Source organism: Eptatretus burgeri, chromosome 14 (assembly GCF_056783735.1).
Source record: "Eptatretus burgeri isolate ZD-2024b chromosome 14, Ebu_testis_v1, whole genome shotgun sequence".
NCBI lineage: Eukaryota > Metazoa > Chordata > Myxini > Myxiniformes > Myxinidae > Eptatretus > Eptatretus burgeri.
The window spans coordinates 11,991,566-12,006,680 of record NC_140974.1 but is presented as its reverse complement, the minus strand read 5'-3'; the positions used below and the strand labels follow the sequence as shown (position 1 = coordinate 12,006,680).

The following is a 15,115-nucleotide window of genomic DNA, read 5'->3' as shown; positions in this document are numbered from 1 at the left end:
CACAAACCTAGATGGTATAGCCTTCTACACACGTAGGCTATATGGTATAGCCTATTGCTCCGAGCATGTTACTGTGCTGAATACTGTCGGCAATTGTAACACAATGGTAAGTATTTGTGTTTCTAAACAGAGAAGGTGCAGTAAAAATACAGTATAAAATATATTTTTTAAATGGTACACCTGTGTGGGGCACTTACCATGAATGGAGCTTGCAGGACTGGAAGTTTTTCTGGGTGAGTCAGTCAGTGAGTGGGTGGTGAGTGAATGTGAAGGACCTTTGAGCTTGGGGAATAGTAAAAAATCACAAGGGGCCAAGTCTGGCGAAGGATCTCCTTGTACACGTATTGATTCACTGTTTGACCTTGTGGTAGAAGCTCGAAGTGGACGATGCCCTTGATGTCGAAAAACGCGATGAGCATCACCTTGACCTTCGACTTCGACATCCTTGCTTTCTTTGGTCTTGGTGATGCCGGACTTTTCCACTGACGACTCTGCCGTTTGGTCTCGGGATCGTATTCGAATATCCACGATTCATCGCCAGTAATGACTCTCCCGAGCAGGTCTGGATCGTCCTCAAGGTGCTCCATAATGTCTTGACAGACAGTGACTCTTTGCTGTTTCTGGTCCTCGGGCAACAGCTTGGGAACCATCTTTGCACACACCTTGCGCATTTCGAAATTTTCAGCGATAATGCTCCAGACAGTGTCCTTGTTGATGGAAAGTTCCTCAGCAATCATCCGCACTGTGAGTCGACGATCTGCACGCACCATCTGCTTCACACGCTCGATGTTGTCTGCCGTAATGCACTTCAGATTGGCTCTCTGCTCACGACTCGGAGCACGACGACTCAGACTAGACAACGTGTAAAGCACAACCTGTAAAAAATCACAATGAGCACAGTCAACCATCACCAATCATATATATATATATATATATATATATATATATATATATATATATATATATATATATATATATATATATATATATATATTGCTGGAATGTTGCGAAAAACTGTGACGCAACCTGTTCATTCAAGTTGTGTAAGTGGAGCACACAGCAGGCTCAGTCCCATGACTTTTTAGACAGACCTCGTGTGTATATATGCAGGCGTTTCCTTAGAAGCCGGTTACCGGTGACCCGCAGCCGTCTACTCAGAGAAAAAATGTCAAAGGTCGCCGCCTACTTATTTCAGAGGCAATTTTTCGATTTTTAAAAAAATTTTTGTCACCACGAAATCTCTACATCCCCCTGTTTTGACATCTGAGAAATGGAATATGGTTTCCTTAATGAATGATAGTTCATCTACACTATTATTATGTCACACTTACTTCAGATTGCTCACTGTACTCCACCATGTGCAGTGTCATCTCCCTATAAGAACTAAGGTATGGCCCAAATGTTGCTAAAATGACTCTTTAAAAGTGCTCAGATACTCCATCTTCCAGACACCTTGGTGTGCCCTAAACCATGGCCTTAAATGAATGAACCCTGTTTAAAAGCTGCTTGAACGAACTATACAGTAGAGCTGAATTTCAGTCAACCAGTCAGTCAGTCATTATGTTACTGCAACTACATCCAGTACAGGCCGAACCACTTGTTTTTGTGGAGTTTTCCACCCCAACAGCATGATAATATGACAACTATTTCATATCAGAAATCATGCGAGAATGCATCTCCAGCCATCTAGGATCTTCCAGCTTCCAGGGCCCTAAGTGGGCTCTGGACCCCAGCCATACAGCTGCGCTCTCTTTGCTTGCGGTGATGGTAACCTGCTACTTTTTAATGGTAGCCTCCTACTCCAAGAAATAAGGAAACCCCTGTATATGTGTGTGTGTGTGTGTGTATGTATATATATATATATATATATATATATATATATATATATATATATATATATATATATATATATATATATATATATATATATATATATATATATATATATATATATACGCACACACGCACAACATGGTGGAAGTTGTTGGAGATAATTTGAAGAAGACGTTTTGGTCACAAATATACATACATAACCATATATGTTTGCTCCATTATATTAAGATTTTGTCTTTTTATTTACTGATATGTCTGGTAAATAAGTTTATCACAATTTGTTTTGCTTGGGGAATTAATCATAGTAATGGCATATCGTACCAAGGATGTGGCTGTTCATTGTCCTTGTTAAATGCATGGTGATGTAAGAGGTGGATGCACATAAAACCCACCAATTCATTTTAGTCCAAAGAGTATCCACCTAGCTTGGGGGAAGATGTCTTGTACCTACTGAAGAGGTTCACACAGACACGTCCACCGGTGTTGAGGACACTTCAGTTGGAAGGCATCTATGCTGCGAATAAAGAAGTTGGTCGAACACTATAAGAAGAGGAATGTGACGTGAATGGTTTGTCAGTGGGGGTGATGGAGCTACTATTCGCATGGGTTGAGGGACAGAACTTTTGAGATAATGTGCGTACATGCTTACCTCCTCTCACCTATGTCTTATGTTAAACTCTGAATTTTCTCTCTTCCCTCCATCACCGATCTACCCTATTGGTGCAGAGAGATTCTGACATTGATGTTCACATTGACACCGAGAGACGAGGCATGTATGAGCACCTGACATCCCCGCAGCTCTTCAAACTGCTCGACTGCTTGCAGGAGTCTCACCGTTTTGCCAAAGCATTCAACTCGAACAATGAACAGCGAACTATGCTGTGGAGGGCAGGTGGGTGCACCACTGTCTCAACCATCTGAACTGGCGTTAATGTCTCATGTCTTAATCTATACCCATCTGACAACATTCATCACAACCGTTTTGGTTTTTTTTTTCATTTATAAATATGAGTTCCTTTTCAAGGAACTTCAACGCAGGAGGAGGCCATTAGGTCTATCAAAGCCTGTGTAATGGTTGCCAATCGATGGTGGTTTGTCCGTGCTCTATGCTGTTTTTTTTTTTTTTTTAATGCTAAGCATCGAATAAGGAAACAATCTTTGGTGTGCCCAGGGTCTGAACCACTGACCTCCCAGACTCAGAGGCAGATACTCCAACAATTATGCCACTGAGGCTGGTTAAATCTTTACATTTTATTGCATGCATTGTTAGAGCTTTGAACCCCACCCCCTTATCCACCCTCCCCTCGTTGATAAATGCAAGACTACTTTATCAAAAATGACCCATTTGGCTCTATGATTTCCGTCAAAAGTTGAAATATCACGAGTATGTGTGCTGATGTTTTGCTGGTAAGTTGGAAGGGAGTCATCACTACAACACTGACAGGCCATTGAGTTGGCTGTCCTGATGGTTTACAAACATTTCATCTTGATTACCCTGCGCACGTCGTGGAGAGCGGGGTTAAGCAATTGGTTCAGTCTGTCAATCCATCTGACAGACGTCAGTCTATGATTGAGGAACTACTTGGTTTCAACTGAATTTTCTGTTTTGAACACCAGAATATGAATTGGAACATGAACCTGCAGTTTTGCAGTATTTTGGCTCTGAATTTGACAAATTGTATGGAGTCTCGTTCTGAACGTGCATGCGTACTTCACGGCCCAGCAATTGCTTCAGTCGGTCTGTCAGCATGGCAGTCAAACAAAATTGAAGATCATTCCAAACAGGAAACCTGTTTTTAGGGACGTCATAAAGGACACAAACAGACACGAAGAATTAATGTACATTTTAAATAGGGTGGTGTAATAGGTGGTGCATCAGTGGCGGCAAATTTCCAATTCAATGTTTGTTTGTTTTTGTACAGCCTTTCGAACTTTTCTTTTATTTCAATTGAATTATATATTTGAACACCATGCAACACACATCACCTCGTTTGTACTTCCAAAAACCCTATTTGACAGTACTTGGGCAAATTTTTTACGCAATCAAATATTCCACGTGCTCTAAGGGCGGAGTAACAGCAACATTCAGACAAAATTGCGGCACCTTGCGATGGGATGACAGAGCTAACGCCGTCCAAAAGATCTGTTTGTTTAGAACATCTTTTTCTCAAAGATTGTTCCAAAATCGTCAATTTCTCCGATAAGAGTTGGCAGAAGGTTCAGCTCTGGACAGTTCGGTTTGACCCATCGGCTTCGTACGGTTGTGTCACTGCACCTGGGATTCAAAGTTCACGAACAAAGCGAGTATTGATCGTGCTCTGAAACGCAAAGCAAGACTTGAAAGACTTTTCCCTTGTCCTTTTTCTCAAGACTGTGTGGGGTAAGGTGTTCCATGAACTCTCGAGTTTTAAAGGTGTTGATTGTTATTAGAACGCATGATTACTTTATTTTTAAACATATTTCGATCGTACACCCTGCCCAGCAACAGAGCTGTGAATAACAGAAAGCCAATCTAAATGAATATCATTTAAAAACACTTTTTTGTCCTTTAAAGGCTGTCTTGTGGTATCCTGTTATATTTTTGCCTTTATGTTTTTTTAAATGATGCTGAGCATTGTGGACTATTGGAAATTGAGTAATGTGTTATATGCCTTTGTTTTGGCATGGGGAAGGCTATGCCAAAATTTAATTTCCCTGAAGATAAATTTGAAGAGTGTACAAAATTTGTTTGTTTCCAGGTAATGTGTTGTGATTTACATCACATACGTGGAGCCAATAACTTAATCTCGTCATGTACCATACAACTGGCAAGAGATGGTATCTTTCACCAATGGTGACCGATGTGCCATATTACCTGAGAGCTGGTTGTCAGGTGTAAAATTTTGCAAAAGGTCATTTTATGAACCTGCGTGTGGATTTGAAAATACGGATTGACAAAGCGTAGCAAACACCCCAAGGAGTTGAGAGAACAGAAGGGGAGGATTTGGGGGAAAAGGATCAAAATTATTTAATTTTTGCTTCCATTTTATGTTTTTCCCCTTTTTATGATCAGCCCTTTTTGGGGTTCTTTTGAAATGTGTAATTCTTGACCAGTTGACCTTATCCTTGCTTCCCGACCTCAGGTCATGCGAGTTGAAATCTCCCTTATCCTCATGATGGGCATTTAAAGTTTGGTGTTTGGCCATTGCTTCGAAAAATGAATTTTAATGGAGGTCACCATGTCCTTGCATTGCAGGTTTCAAAGGAAAGTCGAAGCCAAACCTGCTGAAGCAGGAGACGAGCAGCTTGGCTTGCTCACTGCGTATCCTCTTCCGTATGTATACAGACGAAAAGCGCTGTGATGCCTGGGATGAGGTCCAAGAAAGACTAATCAGGTAGAACTGCAGGGCTCGGACAAAATGTCCATCTCGTGTGTGATCTCGGTTAAAGTTTCTTTGAAAAATAAAAAATAAAAAAACCTTGGATTTTTAATTTTTATTCTCTATCCATTCTTTCATTTATGACATGCTGAATTGTTTTAAATGCTTTGTGAAATGTTCTCATTGGGGTATGTTGATTGTCTTTCCTCTTAAAGGGAAACAAAACCCAGATTTGCAAAATTGAGTGCAACAAGTTCCGGTCGTTGTTGAATTGTTCACGTTCGTCGTCGTGTGGGAAGGAAAATGCATTGTGTCGCATTGAATGTGACTTTGTGAATTTTGATCGCATGTTCGTCCTGCATTTTGTGCGTCAATGGACGACTGTGGAAGAACGTGACACTTCACAGCCAATTGGTGACTTATGATAGCAAGACTTGGCTACCTGCACCTAAATCCTCAGGGAATTTGCTGAAATTGCACTCACTTTGCTTCACAATGGATTAGTTATTATTTTTTATATTTTTTAATATACAGTTTGAAGTGAAAGTTTGATCATGATAAGATTTGATAATTCTTTTTTTTTAATTGGAGTTTCTTTCCCTGCAATCATTTCCTTTTGCCTTTTAAAGACATTAAAATATATATTGTTGCGGATTCGCGCCCGCCGGCGTGCGAGCGGCCACGTAACTCGAATCGCGGCACGTCGCCCACCGGACGGACAATCCCGTCGTGACACTCTCGGACCAACGCCGGGAACTAGTCACGGGTGGGCCTTTCGGCCTCACCACGATCGTGCCAATCGGCCCCCCGCGTGGGATAGGGTTGTTCGCCAAATTCGACTTCCCTAAGTACCCACACGGAGGGTAGACCGGGCGATCGCACCTCGCCGCAGGTCGGCTTCGGACACGGGCCACTTTAAGCGACCCGTTCCGTACTATCGGGATAACCGAGCGGTGTTATCGTCAACCTCGACGGTTCCGATTAATTATCAGGCATATTTAGCCCCTACCAACCCTTTACGTGAAGTAAGATGGAGATTCAACCAGAGAAAAGACGAAGCGAAACGGGAAAAACAGTTCAACATAAAGCACATTTATTCCGCGGCAAACGGAAAGCACACATATACAATTATGCACCAAAAGCAAATGTAAAAGTAACACGACAATTCTGCACAAAAAGCAAATGCAACAAAAGAGACACAATGCAGATCTACTACCGACTACGCGAGCACACGGCAACACTTACACAGTTTTACTTCACAGACGGTGCCGACAACACATATACTCCAAAGCAAAAGAAAAAGGGGCCACCCTCAAATACAAGGGGGCAGACGGGCCTGGGGCCGAGACCGCGTCGAGCCTACCCGTCTGGTGATGAGCCGCAAAATGGCGGCGGCGCCCCGACTCCGCGGGCCTCGCTGGCACTGCCTGGAATGGGGTGGGAACGGGGCCCCCTTCTCACACTATCTCAGCGCGGGGGGAAATGGGGGGGGGTTGTTGATGCTCGGGGGAAAGAGGATATCTGGCTGGCTTGGGTCCCGCGACGAGCAACGCCACTGCGACCTCGACCGCGTTCCCGGCCTCCCCTCTCCGCAGCTCCCCGACTCTGACACGAGCGCAGACCTCCACAAAGCTCCTTGGCTTCTCCAGACTCTCCGGACCCCGACAGACACTCTCTCGACTGATTTCGCCGCCGCCACAACTCTCCAACTCTTCCCTCTTCTCAACTCTTCCAAATTCGCCCCGCGCTCGGCGCTTTATAGTCCGACAGGAGAAATCATATGCAGATTTTTGGATCAGAAATGGCTCGGGGGCGGAGCCACGCTCCCCCATTGGACGGAGGAAAAGTGGGCGTGAATCATTCTTGATCCGCGAATCTGCATATAGCGATTATACTCCGACGCGCATGGAGGCGGGGCCAAATCGCCCCGTGCTCGCTGATAGGACGGAACAGAAGTGGGCGTGAATCATTCTTGATCCGATTTCTCGGAAAGGCTGGTGTTTTTGCACCCGCTGCTCGGTGCGCGCCCTGTACGAGTCCAGTATCGGTGCCCACAAGCGGCGCGGGAATGGCGGTGATGCGATGGTTGCGAGGGCGAGATGTGACGGTAAAGGTCGTGGCTGTTGGCGTTGTTGTTGTTGTTGTGAAGCGGCGTTGCGGTTGGTGGTTGGTGTGTGAAAGCGGTTGTGGAGAAGGTGGATGTTGTGAAGGCGGTTCTGGAGAAGGTGGCTGTGGTTGTCGAGATGCGGTTGGTGGTGGTTGTGGTGGTAGTAATGGCGGTTGGTCCAAAATAAAGATAGTAAAAGAAAAACGGCTATCTAAAAGGGTCGCAGCCCGAATGAATGACATTTATTCCCTCTTAACAACGGGTTTGGGCCTAACTGCACATATACTTACAGAGATATCTCACCTACGGGACCTGAATGGTGGTTTGCGAATTTCGTCAACCACAACACTACCCCCTCCTCTTTTTACAGACTCGTCCCGAATCGTCAAATTTTCGTGTGCCATCATGTGTCGTTCTCCCCTAGTACATTTTACCTACGGATCCCTGAGTGCGACATTCATGGTATTCGTGTCCCCAAAATAAATAACCTGAGGGCTGAGTAACTACCTAAACAAACCCACTCACACGGACGACTTAAATAAAATTGCCGGCGCTAAGACAGACATGCCGGGGGCGCACTCATATGTACAGTACATCTTAACCTTGACTTACAAATTTTACACTAAACCATGGCCCAGGATCAATGGACTCTGCAAAAAGAAAGCAGTTAGCAGGGAGCCAGGCTGCTCGCATGCAGTCTCTGGCTCAAACAATGCAGGTGACAGGGAACGTGGCCGGCTGCTCACATGCAGTCCTAGGCCTCCCCTTTTGAAAATGAACCCAGTGAACCACAACGGTGCATGGGCTGCACAAACGCAGTCTCCGTGCCAGCTCAAGTGGCACACGCAATGAACACAACGAATGGATGGATGAATGGATGGACGCAAACACGGTGCACAGGCCGCCACTGCAGGCCCATGTTGTAGCTGCCAACAGGGCAGTTCTCGCAGCTTGCAAACTGTTGCTTTCTGATCCTGGCGCACATGGCAATGAACAGGGGGTGGGCAAAGCAAAAATTGAACGGGGCTGGTTAACAGGGGCAGTGGGCATGGCATGGCAAAGGTGATCAGGCCAACACAGCCTGCAGAACAAGGCCGCTGCAGGCAAACACAGCCGGCAGATGAACTGGACGGCACAGGCCTTGCAGAAAACAGCTGCAGACGATCCGGCCGGTACAGGCCTTGCAGCACAGCAGCTGCAGCCGATCCAGCCGGCACAGGCCTTGCAGCGAAACAACAGCTGCCGATGAAGCTGGCCAGCCTTCGCCGTTCAGTGGAGGTTGGTGGAGGGAGTGAGGTGGTGCTGGCCACTCGGAAGGCGGGCTCGGACCTACTCTACGGTCTCCCTCCCAACCTATCGCCTTTGCCTGTCACTGTCTATACCCACTCCCTTAATTTGTCAAACCCCAATTTAGCCCCAACTTTTTTTTTTTTTTTTTACTTCCCCACTATAAATCGTCCCCTAACCCCCTGTACTGTCCTTGTTCGGCTAACATATCCTGTCACCTAGCCTACTCCCAACCCCTACGTTCCCTTCCCGGAGGGGAATAAGGGAGAGCTAGCGTCCTGTGTCGAGGCCCAATCCAAGCCTCAGAATGGCCTCCCCAGAGTTCAGCGATCTTAACACAAGGTGGGTCCAGCGGCCCACAACGAGAGCGAAGGGATGGATGGTGCGGAGGGGTACACTTCCTAATCTACCCTAACCATTAACCTGTTAAACTACCCCGGGGCTTCCTAACAAGCGCCTCTCGCTTAAACTATTGGTTCTAACAACCCAGATTCCCGTCGCCTGTGTTGGTGTCCTCACAATTTCGGGCCTCGCCCCCCAATTTTCTCTCCGTGCCCTCACACGGTCTCATGGCTGGGACGCGTGGCTCCCTTTGGCAGGCACGACCCTCTGCCGAATCTCCAGCTATGGCACCCCCGGGCACTACACTGCCTCCGAGCCTACCAGCTCCCTAAACACCGGGGAGTGCCCCCCATGTCACCTCCCCTGAAACGCACACGTGGCAGGCTGGCTTCCCAGGCCCCTTTCCGAGGGTCACCCGTGCCCACAACACTGCCCACGCGGCTAACGGCGCCCCGGGCCCCCGCACCAAGCGGGCGCACCCGTGCCCACTATGCTATCCCGGCCCCCCATGGGCCCTTGGCCTACTACGGCCGACTAGCCTGGTGCCCGGGGTACCCACTCAGCGATACTCACCTTTCGCAGCCACGCTCCCAGCCCGTCAACAGGGCTCCTGCACCCCTTCAAACGGGTTTCGATCCTACACTCCCACCAACAGCAAAACGACCTCCATTTTTCAATTTCACTAACCCCCTAACTCACTCTACACTGACCCCGGGGTCCCTTGGGCGGGAGTCACTCCTCCCCCCAATCACTCATCGCACCATGCATTCCCCATTCGCTCCACTCACACAGACCCGCTGGCCTCACTCACTCAACATGTCTCCACACAACTCACCAACTCTTCAACACACACACCGCTGAACTCTGCCATCCTTCTAACTACTTCCCCTAACTAACTCGTGCTCCCACGTCGTCCCTTAAACTACAGCACGTTCCATTTAACACTACGTAGCTAAACTACGTCAACTCTACACATCCAAAGGCTGTCACTGTCTCCAAATCTCCCAAAAATTATTTACCCAACCTACATCTGGCTACAATCCCTCTAACTAATCCATTCCACGGGCCCCATGAGGACTTACCCCTGCCCCATGGAGCCGGTCTAACTAAGCTAACCCTTCCCCCTAACTAGTTTCCATCCTGTGCCCTGGTAAGGGGGTCTTCCACCCCTTGTCCGGGAATCCTGTTCACCCGAAAGTGAGGCTTGCTGTTTTTTTTTTTTTTTTCTAATTGCGCAGCACCAGCGCGGTAACTCACAGCTCGCGCACTTTGCACCTGCCCGTGACGTCATGCTGCTGCATGTGTACCTCGTCCCTCCTTGGACGGTACCATCCGGCAGGGATACCCCTCCTGCCGGATTCCAACCCCACGTGCAGCCATGACGTCACCGTGCGCATAAAAAAACACAAGCCCCACGTCTCGAGGGGTTCCCCACGCGAACACATGTGCTTTTCCCGTTGGAGCTTAACACACACGATCGCGTGGAGAACCCGTCCGGTCCAAATCCGTTATCCTGCCTAAACTTTGTCCGTCGCGGGATCGGCAACATTCACCGCGCTCTTTTCCGGACCGGGCTTCACTCCCGCAAACGAGCACGTGGGGGCCTCGTGCGTTGCACGGCACGGACCTCGCGCGCGCTGCTGGGCGAACCCGGCACGGTCCCCGAAACAGCTACAGCCGCTACCTGGCTTTTGTCCCTCACATGTCGCCGTCGTAGTCTCCATTCCACCCACGCACACCTGCGTGTTACGACGCTCACACTCCACTCCATTACATTCGCCCCGGGAGACGCGGCTGCATGTTCACACATGCCCACCGACATCTCCCTCACACACAGCGACCTTGCACACGCTGTCTCTCTCACACTCGGCCGCTCACTCACGCATGCCATTACCCTTGCACACGTGGCTCCACTCACTCGCGGCCTTTCACTCACTCGTGCCATTTCCCTCACACAAACCATACTACTCACACACGCGGGGGCACTCGCTCGCGGTGCCTCATCCACACACGGCGTGCTGGGAAGCACGATCTTCTGCACACTTACCACCACACCACTCACACACGGGGTCGCTTCCGCACACGGGGTCTTTGTCACCCACCCGGTCGCTCTCACACACGCCCTTGCACCCGCGCTATGCGTGCGTTGCAGCACGCATTTAGCCACAATCGTGAACACACACCTCGACACCACACACACCGGGCCAACCACACTGGGGATTCGTGTCCCCACAAGGGTCTCCGGGGCCTCTATACCCCCCAAGCTCAGCGTGCACCTGTCCACAGCACCCGTCCCCTCAACCTCGCAAAGCACGACCGAACCCACCTGGTCGTGACTCGCCTCAAGGGGGCATACTCCCTCCCCTCGTTCCTGGAAGAGGCCATCCAGCTGCTCGCACTGGGCCTCCACCCAGTCCGCCAGCTCCCCCTCATGGTCCTCCACTACCTCTGTGTGTGTGTGTGCGTCACTAACCTTGTCCAATTCACCCTCTATCTCCCGTGTCTCTATACATTTTATTCTTTCTGTCGTCTCCTCGTGTCTATTGGTCTCTGCTTCTTTCTGGCGCCTTTCCCTTATCTTTATGTAGGTCAACCTTGCTTTCTCCTTAAGTCGCTCCCGTCCTTCCCTGTTTTTCACTCCTTGCTCTTTCACGATCTCCGCGTACCTCATCCTTGCTTTCCGTCTTAATTGTTCTTTTCTCTCTCTCGCAATTCCTTTCACCTCGTCTCTTGTCTCCCTCGTTAGTTTTTCCCTCTCGGTCACCGTCACGCTTCTCGCCCAACACGTCCCCCGAATTATTTTCTCCTTACCCGCCTCCACCGCGGGCCTGACAGCCGTTGCACTCCCTCCCAGCTCGTTCGCTCCCACACGTGGCGTCGCCATTTTGAGCTCCACTGTCGTCGCCTTCATGCCCGCCTGCAGGCTTCGGCCTATTTTCTGCATCTCACCACGCAGTTCTTTCATTTCTTCCTTCATTCCTTGCGCATTTGTTTCCATATTAGTTTTCATTCCGTTCATTTGCTTGTTCATGCCTTTTATTTCGTTTGTGTTTGTATCCACCTTTTCGTTCATGCCTTTTATTTCGTTTTTCATTTGTTGTGTATTCGCATCCATTTTCCTCATCAATGCCTCAAACATTTCCATCGTCCGATCCGTGGGCCAATTCGCACGTGGGGGCCGTTTGTCCGCCACCCCAGTCACTGCGCCCATTTCGAACTCTGGGTTCAGTTGGGGGAGTTCATGTTCCTGCACAACCAACATTTCCTGCATGGGGTTTTCATCCTGGACCATGGATTCTACACATTCTAAATCCATTTCTAATACCCCCGGCTCCCGCTCGCCTTGAGACGCCATCTTATCTCTCGTAAAGGGTTAATTTAAATCGCTCGTAATTTGGAGGGAATCGGGGGTCGCTCCTCTCACCCCTGGACCGATTCCCGTGAATTTAGCTGGAGACAGGAGAGCCCGTTTTCCCGCTCTCCGACACCAGTGCCGTGAGGAGGGGGATGGGTTTGTATCCCACTCCTGACACCAGTGTTGCGGATTCGCATCCGCCGGCGTGCGAGCGGCCACGTAACTCGAATCGCGGCACGTCGCCCACCGGACGGACAATCCCGTCGTGACCCTCTCGGACTAACGCCGGGAACTAGTCACGGGTGGGCCTTTCGGCCTCACCACGATCGTGCCAATCGGCCCCCCGCGTGGGATAGGGTTGTTCGCCAAATTCGACCTACCTAAGTACCCACACGGAGGGTAGACCGGGCGATCGCACCTCGCCGCAGGTCGACTTCGGACACGGGCCACTTTAAGCGACCCGTTGCGTACTATCGGGATAACCGAGCGGTGTTATCGTCAACCTCGACGGTTCCGATTAATTATCAGGCATATTTAGCCCCTACCAACCCTTTACGTGAAGTAAGATGGAGATTCAACCAGAGAAAAGACGAAACGAAACGGGAAAAACAGTTCAACATAAAGCACATTTATTCCGCGGCAAACAGAAAGCACACATATACAATTATGCACCAAAAGCAAATGTAAAAGTAACACGACAATTCTGCACAAAAAGCAAATGCAACAAAAGAGACACAATGCAGATCTACTACCGACTACGCGAGCACACGGCAACACTTACACAGTTTTACTTCACAGACGGCGCCGACAACACATATACTCCAAAGCAAAAGAAAAAGGGGCCACCCTCAAATACAAGGGGGCAGACGGGCCTGGGGCCGAGACCGCGTCGAGCCTACCCGTCTGGTGATGAGCCGCAAAATGGCGGCGGCGCCCCGACTCCGCGGGCCTCGCTGGCACTGCCTGGAATGGGGTGGGAACGGGGCCCCCTTCTCACACTATCTCAGCGCGGGGGGAAACGGGGGGGTTGTTGATGCTCGGGGGAAAGAGGATATCTGGCTGGCTTGGGTCCCGCGACGAGCGACGCCACTGCGACCTCGACCGCGTTCCCGGCCTCCCCTCTCCGCAGCTCCCCGACTCTGACACGAGCGCAGACCTCCACAAAGCTCCTTGGCTTCTCCAGACTCTCCGGACCCCGACAGACACTCTCTCAACTGATTTCGCCGCCGCCACAACTCTCCAACTCTTCCCTCTTCTCAACTCTTCCAAATTCGCCCTGCGCTCGGCGCTTTATAGTCCGACAGGAGAAATCATATGCAGATTTTTGGATCAGGAACGGCTCGGGGGCGGAGCCACGCTCCCCCATTGGACGGAGGAAAAGTGGGCGTGAATCATTCTTGATCCGCGAATCTGCATATAGCGATAATACTCCGACGCGCCTGGAGGCGGGGCCAAATCGCCCCACGCTCGCTGATAGGACGGAACAGAAGTGGGCGTGAATCATTCTTGATCCGATTTCTCGGAAAGGCTGGTGTTTTTGCACCCGCTGCTGGTGCGCGCCCTGTACGAGTCCAGTATCGGTGCCCACAAGCGCGCGGGAATGGCGGTAATGCGATGGTTGCGAGGGCGAGATGTGACGGTAAAGGTCGTGGCTGTTGGCGTTGTTGTTGTTGTTGTTGTTGTGAAGCGGCGTTGCGGTTGGTGGTTGGTGTGTGAAAGCGGTTGTGGAGAAGGTGGATGTTGTGAAGGCGGTTCTGGAGAAGGTGGCTGTGGTTGTCGAGATGCGGTTGGTGGTGGTTGTGGTGGTAGTAATGGCGGTTGGTCCAAAATAAAGATAGTAAAAGAAAAACGGCTATCTAAAAGGGTCGCAGCCCGAATGAATGACATTTATTCCCTCTAAACAACGGGTTTGGGCTAACTGCACATATACTTACAGAGATATCTCACCTATGGGACCTGAATGGTGGTTTGCGAATTTCGTCAACCACAACAATATATATTCGTGAAGAGTCGCTGTCATTGGGACATACATGCTGGGAGATCCTATTAACATGAGCAACAATGGTTTTGATCTGGTTGTCGAAGTACGTACATGGGACGTGAATGGATTTGTTTGTCCAGAAACTTGCCTAAACCTCGGCTGTTGAGTTGTACGGTGATTTTAACGCAGCTCTAAAAAAAAAAATACAAATGGTGCTCTCAAAGGCCTTGTGTTTCTCACCTATCCTTAGAAACAGTCAAATCAGTTTTTGATTTTGGCCCATTCTTATTGAAACACATAAAACATAATCCACTAAAATAGTATAATCAAATAAATAATCAAGTTATTTACAGTGTGTTACTTCTCGATTTGATGTAGGTGAAAAGACAAGTGCGGTGACAATTGATAAACCATTAATTAAGGATAACGTGACACTGTGAAATCATTTTAACCAATCATTGATTAATATCTCGTATTTTATTTAAAAAAATAAAATAAAATAAAAACCTTCCCCTGCCACCCCCTTCTCTTCCTCTTCCACCCCCTTCTCTTCCTCTTCCACCTCCACTCTTATTTTTCTTCCTCCTCCTCAGCGTGTGCAGTGAAGCTTTTACCTACTTCCTGTCACTGACATCCGAGAGTCATCGGGAAGCTTGGACAAATCTACTTCTGCTCTTCCTCACGAAGATACTGCGCATCAGTGATGACAGGGTGAGTATCCACACTCTTTCTGCTTTGATAATAGATCTGTGGCCTCGTGTTTTTTCACCTTCTATGGTGATAACAAAGGATTTTCTCTGAGTTCTTGTCTATCATCATCATCTTTGACAGACCAAGCCAGGTGCTTGTAC

At 48.9% G+C, this 15,115-nt stretch overlaps 1 protein-coding gene across 3 annotated transcripts in view; it reads left to right on the top strand.

Moving 5' to 3' along the window:
• Positions 1-15,115, top strand: part of LOC147012665 (brefeldin A-inhibited guanine nucleotide-exchange protein 1-like) — a 97,216-nt gene that overhangs the window by 79,955 nt on the left and 2,146 nt on the right. For all 3 annotated transcript variants that reach the window (XM_085853720.1, XM_085853721.1, XM_085853723.1), the window contains 3 exons: positions 2,560-2,725; positions 5,069-5,207; positions 14,858-14,975. In XM_085853720.1, the coding sequence (XP_085709846.1) occupies positions 2,560-2,725; positions 5,069-5,207; positions 14,858-14,975 (423 nt within the window). The remainder of the gene's footprint in view (positions 1-2,559; positions 2,726-5,068; positions 5,208-14,857; positions 14,976-15,115) is intronic.